The sequence below is a fragment of the Phragmites australis genome, chromosome 2 (assembly GCF_958298935.1).
Source record: "Phragmites australis chromosome 2, lpPhrAust1.1, whole genome shotgun sequence".
Classification (NCBI taxonomy): Eukaryota; Viridiplantae; Streptophyta; class Magnoliopsida; order Poales; family Poaceae; genus Phragmites; species Phragmites australis.
In genome coordinates, this window is record NC_084922.1 from 30,186,276 (window position 1) to 30,193,222 (window position 6,947).

Consider the following 6,947-nt stretch of genomic DNA (forward strand, 5'->3'; position numbering starts at 1 on the left):
TTAGACCCAGGGCGAAGGCTGCAAGAAGAGCACAACAGCAACTGGCATCCCTGTAGCTCTATGAGATCTGGGCAAGGCGGCAGGCTGCAAGCATCATACGGCCAAATTGAGGATTGACCGATTGGGGAGCCACCAATTTTGATATGGGCGCTCGCTGGTCGGGTGCACATGCACGACAATCAACACTTAGACATAGTTTGATATACTGGTCGAGCGGCAAGCGCATGAGCACGAGCGTGGAGTGGAGTCTTGGAGCCTCTGGAGGACGACAACGGGCAACCATAAGGTGTGGACTGGGCTATAGTGGCAACCATCTTGCGTGTGGGTGCGGCCCAGTGCCGATTTGTGAGCTTGCTTTGCGCTTATACCCTTCTTCTTCGCGAGCGCTTAATGCCTTAAATTGCCTGAATCGCCGACGACGAATCCATGGACTACGACCAGTCCTGGTGCCCAGGGGTAGGGGGTTCCCGTGGCCAGGCAAATTTTGTGAGTGCCAGGGCTTGCCAGAATGGTGGATTTGCCTATGATCTAAGGCAGCAGAGATGTGGAGAGCACAAAGAATATGGAGGAGCAAGACAGGGAAAAATGAGGGAGATGAGTAACCACAAACCAGTTTATATCATACTAGACTATATACTTATATTTCTGATAGAGGAATTATGATAAAAAAAATATTATACTAGGTATAGCTATACTATTTGTAGGAGCCACCTTACTAGTGATGATTATAAATTTATAATAAGCCCAATGAAATCCTAGCTACTACAAAATCTTCTATCTAATCCCATTCCCCAAGCCACCATCTGCCGTACATCAGCACGGTGCGCGGCTCTAGCTTCCGATCAGAACCTTCCTGGCAAACGCCTCAGCCTTGAGACTCACCTGACCTGTTGACCAAGGCGCGGTCTGACTTTGAATCGTCAAGTGTTCTGTTCCATCTCCATCGATGCTGTGATGCTGTAGCACTAGTGGCAGTACCTGTGAATTGGGAAATTCGAGTGAAGGCGCCAAGGCGGCGGCATCGTCAGCTCAGCCAACCGCGTGGCGTCGCAGGATAAAAGGTTCACGCGAGAAGAGGAGGTCATGCACTTGCAAAGCTGAAACAACTGACAACAAAGGTAGGCACTCAGCTGAGAGACCGACCGACCGACCGATCGTTCGGCTTGGATGGCGGGCGGCAGCAAGGTTCGTGAGTGGATGCGGAGGCGGATGACTCCGAGGAGGAAGCCGGCCGGGAGCGATGGCGATGAGGCAGCGTCGGCGCAGTCGTCGCCGAGGCGGAAGCTCCGGGCGGGCGCGTTCGCCTCGGCGCTGCGGTGGAGGAAGCCGCGCGGGAACGTGCTGGCCGCGCTGTTCCATCGGGTGGCGTACCACCTGCTGTGGCTGGTGGAGTCCGTGGTGGTGGTGGCGCGGCTCTGCTTCTTCTTCGTGCGCTTCGGATTCAGGCTCTGAAAGGTCTTGCTGAAACCTTAATCACGCCGTGCTGGGGAGGGCAAGCAAAGAAGCGGGAGAACGGCTCGAGTCTTGCCGTTCCAACTCCCAAGTGTGATTTGTTGATTCTTTCATTTGTTTTCGTTCTTCTTTGTTCGCCATTTCTCTGTGGCTTTCGACTTCCACCACCAGAAGCTGTAAATAAACTGTTCTCTGTTTCTCTTTTGGAGAATATGTATTGCGTTCCATTGTCTTCACAAGGAACTGTTTTCCTCTTCCTATTTGAAAACGGGAGCCCCTGACCCTGCCCCAGTGCCGTCCCTGCGCATGTGCGGCCTGAGCGACCGCACAAGGCCCCCAAATCTCAGGGACCCTCAAGCTGGGTCGACCTGGGTATATTCTTCCTTGCGCTTATCTTTTGAAGGTTCAGAGAGCAGCGGCTTGTCAACTTCTCTCCTTATTTTTTAGTCTAAATAGCGTATTGTTGGCTAAGTAGCCCAACCATAAGTATTGTTAGTTAAGGTCTAATAAAAGAACAAAGCGGTATCATAGTCAGAAAAAAAAGAGAAGTGTCTCTGCAGCCGAGAGATTTGATTGTTCGACTGCTCGGCGATTGCAGACCATCGCTCGACTTGCCGCCTCATCGGTTGGTCAATTTCGTCGCAATAGCTAACAAGCATCACCACACATCAGCTGTGAGGAATGGTAACGTCCTAAGAGGAGTATGAATTAGGACATTTAGAAATCTAAACTAAATTGGTTTTAAAAACTTTACAAGATAAACCTATCTCAATTTTTATCTAAATGTGCTTTAGGTTTATCTAGTGTGTCTACTCTACCACTCAAGAGGATTGCAACCTACTCTAGTAAGGTACATTTCAAGTATGTAAATGCGAAAATTTAATAAGATAGAGAGAAAAACTCGGCACAAGGGATTTTATCCTGTAGTATCGATGGTATGAATACCACCCCTAGTCCACATTAGAGCTCCACAAAGGATATGATCCTGGTCGGCACGACTCTTCCGGTCACGGCTCTTAAGCTACCAAGTCACAAAGACAAGATCTCAAGCATAATGTGCCACCAAGCCAAGATCTCACCATTAGCCGTGATCACTTTTGAGCTTGGACCACCAAGGCAAGGATCTCTGTGTCCTCGTACACATGTCTTGCCGTCGCTCCACGTCAAGTCAGAATGTTAACAAGCTTGAGCCACTAAGCACTAAACACTCTTTAATCTTGTGCTTAATTATCTTAGATAATCACTTTAAGCACTTTGATGGCTTGAATATCTTCTCAAGTGTGTATGAGCTTTCTTTAGACTCCAACAGCATGTCACACCCTCAAATAATTGAGTAGAGGGGTATTTATAGCCTTAAACCTGCCAACTAGCCGTTTTCCCGACGACTTAGAAAAGCTGTTAACACCGGATGATCCGATGAGAAAAGTAGTATTAACACCGGATCATCCAGTGAGTACAACATCAGAAACTAGCCGTTGAAACTCCATGCCATTCCCCTGTGAACACCGAACACTCTGGTATGCCTTCAAATTGATCACCAGACCTTCCAGTGAGTTATCATGAGCTAGACTGCGCCACTTCTTCTCTGCAAAAAATGCTCCGGTGCATTGATCTTCAGAGCACCAGATCTTCCGGTGGGTTGTTCTTCATTCTTCAAGACTTGTAGTCATCTCCGTAGGAATGCTCCGGTGCTATAATCCGATGTATACAAACCAAGCATCGGACCTTTCGGTGGGTTGATCTTCAGTCTTCTTTACTGGCATTCTTCTCTGAAATAAATGCTCCGGTGTTACCCTGTGCAGATTACCAGACTATACAATAAGGTCCTCAGCATTCTTCCCCTTTATTAGAAATACTCTGGTGACTTCATGTCCTATTCACCAGACTATCCGGTGAGGCTATCAGCTTCTGTGCACAATGCTCCAATGAGTGCAAATTCCTGAATACCAGACTTTTCGGTGAGATCAATTCTCCTGAGACTTCTCCAATACAATCAAACTTTGTCCTGATTATTGTGGTTTTTTTGATGTATTGGATCCAAGAGACCTACTAACATATATTCTTAACAAACATGTTAATCCCAATAACTATATTGTCATTAATCATCAAAATCACAATCATGGCATAATAGGGCAATTTTCGCTACAATATCCCCTTTTTTAGTAATTGATAACAACACAACCAAAGCAAATGACAAATAATAAATGATATCAATTGTAAAGAGCACAAAGCGTTACCATATTGCTTGGATGCATGTTCTTACCATTTGGTCTCCCTTTGTTGTAGCTCACACTTTCTCCATTGCCACTATCTCCCTTTATCGACCCATGCAAAAACTTCTCCCATTTGTCAACCTAGGTGTCTTATGTTGCTTCTTGTATCTTATTCTTCCCCCCTTTGTCAACTTCAGCATTCCTGAACATCTTATATCTTGCTTCTTACTTCTTGCTTTGGTCATTAAACTTCTCTCCCTTGGTCAATAATCTCAAAAAAGGCTACAAACATATGTTTAACTTGAGAAAGAGCATTAGAGTACATGGGAGAGAGCTTCATAAATCATGATTCATATGAAATGATACTAATTGTAAGGGTATGAGGCATTGATATAATTGAAAAAGACAAACAAGAATTATAATTCATAAAACTCACATGATATAATCTAAACTCTCCCTTTGTATATGCATACATATAATGAAATCCACTTGTGAATACTACTTATAGGAATATAGTAATATATGCATATCTAGACAATAAGTAGAGGTAGGAAGTTAAGTCATATCATACATAGAGATAGCTTAAATGAATAAATAAATTGACAATAATACCAATTGAAGCCTTTAAGTATTACATACCTCCGGAGACGTATTGATTTCTCTATTAGACTACAAAAGAGACATCTAGCAACACATGTTAGTATCAAAATCACAACCTATAGGATATACTCTCTCTAAAAGTGTGCATACAAGTTTTGATACTTGCGAGACATATGCACTTGTTATTTATAACAATAGGAAGGATACCCCTATAGATTGGTTCATGGCATATTAAAGATATCAATTGTGAAACTAATGCTATAAAAATAACTCACAATTAATAAACCATATAGGTTGCTCATAAAAAAAGAGAAACACAAGAAACCTACCATATGAAAACCTACACTAGGCATTGCAATAAATTAAAATATGCACATGCAATCCTCGACAAGGAAATGAGCTACAACAACTGAAAGTTTTTGCATCTAACTCCATTACCTCTTTTTTTTACCTTTGATAGGGATTTAGGTATATAATGATCATGATCTTCATCAAAGCGCCCAATCCTATACATTTGGCTTCTTTGTTTGAACTTTCACTTCATTTTGTGAGCCAAGTCTCCAAATCCCATAGCAGCCTCGGGCTTCAAGTCTTCTTTGGAACCCAAACCGATTAGGGTCCCTTCATATTGGTGATGAATTTCTTGGGTACCAAATAGGTTGGTTCCACTTCCAATTCTTTCTCCCAACTATATGTGCAACCACCTTGCCATTGTTCTTCTTCTTGAGCTTGTAGTGGTTGCTCTTAGTTTTAATCTTGTAGTTAAGCTTGGTGTAGATGTTGGAGGTCTTGTTGAAGAGGTTCATCACTTTCTTCTTCTCATTGGTCTCCTTCTTGACTTGCTTATATTGGAAGGACTGGTGCCTTCTTGATGATATTTGAAGTATGTCATAGTAGACCCCTTCGCAAGCTTCTCAACCATAGTAGCATGGTTATCTTGAGTTGATTGGATATAGTTTTTGCCTTTTAATCTTGCCAAGTCTTTCTTGAGCTTTTTCACTTTTTGCTTGAGCTCATCATTTTCTTGTGCAATGAGTTCATTAGATGGCTATAAGAACATTATCAACACATATCTCATTGCAAAGGGGTGAGATAGATAAATCAATTAAATAATCACAAGAAAGTACAAGCATCTACCTTAGGATTGAAATTAAATAGAGAGATAGATTACTTCAAATGGATCTTATATTGAGATTCAATGAACATAAATTTTGCCTTAAGCTCTTCATTCTCCTTGTTAAGTAAATTGAATTTTATTAATAATTGCTCATAATTAGAAACAAAGGTAGCATGAATGTCATTGAGGGTATTAATTTCTTAAGTTCCTTAGATTATTTATTAAGGACCCTTTGTTGCTCATTGATCAAATAAAGGAGTTTATCATATGAGAGAGAATCCTCTTTGGATTTATCATCACTTACATCGCTATCCATACCTTTGGCTATAAGGCACTTGCGTGATGACTTGCACAATGATGACTTGCGTGATGATTTCCTTGAGGATGAGCTTCTCTTAGAGGAGTGGGTGGCGAAGCTCTCATCACTTGAGCTTGAATATTCATCTTCACTCACCCATCTTTCCATGCTTGCAACCTTATCTCCCTCTTACTCTTCATATTCTTCTCCTTCTTGATGTGATCAATTTTTTTGACCAAATCTTTCATGGAGATTCTATGATCAATCTTGGCATTAATCTTCTTGATGTTCTTCTCCACTTGAGAGATGAGCTTGACGACTTCAGGGTACATTTCTTCATCACTTGATATACTTTGCTCATCATCTTTATTGCTCTCTTCATCTTTATATTCATCTCCATCATCTTCACTTGAGCTTGACTCTTGCTCTTGTCTCCTCATTCTTGCCTTCATATGTTGGCATTGAGCTTGTTTGCTTGTGAGAGTAAGGTTCTTGGCGTTGGATGAGGAAGAAGCTTTAACCTCCATGTTCATGGTCATCTCATGTGTGGTGATCTTGCCGAGCATTTGACTTGGAGTCATCTTTTTGATGTCATTGTTATCGTAGATGATGGAGACTATGAACTTGTACTTCGGAAGAAGAGCTTGAAGTATTATGCTCACCACTTGATCATCGTCAATTGATGTCAAACATAGCTTATTTATCTCATTGATAAGAATATTCAAACGTGAGTACATGTCATTAGCACATTTATGGGCAAATTATTTGATGATGTTGAGCTTAGTAATAAGCACATGATATTTCTCATTGAGCACATCCTTTGTGCCTTCATGTATTTCAATAAGACTAGTCTAAATATCATATACATTGGTAAGAGAATAAACATGATTAAATACATCAATACTTAAATATGATAAAAATATATTCTTTGCCAATGCATCTAATTGCCTCTCCTTATTGGTGATGCGAGGACTCATCCCATACTCAGTGACTCTCCAAACATCTAGATTCTTAGCTTCCAAATAACAAGACATTACAATTTTCTAACGGGGGAAATTTATACCATCAAAAAGTGGAACACTTTAGGTATCCATCATAACTCCGGATGTCACAACTCTAGGATATTAAGCCTATCAAGAGCACGAGACTCTGATACCAATTGTGAGGAATGGTAACGTCCTAAGAGAGGGTGAATTAGAACACTTAGAAACTTAAACCAAATTGGCTCCAAAAACCTTACAAGATAAACCTATCTCAATTTATATCT

General features: G+C 41.5%; 1 protein-coding gene across 1 annotated transcript; it reads left to right on the top strand.

The window, feature by feature from the left end:
• Positions 1-1,086: 1,086 nt before the first annotated feature.
• Positions 1,087-1,878, top strand: LOC133909993 (uncharacterized). Its single transcript, XM_062352515.1, has one exon. It carries the CDS (start codon positions 1,168-1,170, stop codon positions 1,450-1,452), a length of 285 nt encoding a protein of 94 aa, XP_062208499.1. The 5' UTR covers positions 1,087-1,167; the 3' UTR covers positions 1,453-1,878.
• The last annotated feature ends 5,069 nt before the right edge of the window (positions 1,879-6,947 follow it).

Coding starts and splice junctions, on each gene's coding strand:
- LOC133909993 (XM_062352515.1), top strand. CDS start 1,168: ATGGCGGGCGGCAGCAAGGTTCGTGAGTGGATGCGGAGGCGGATGACT.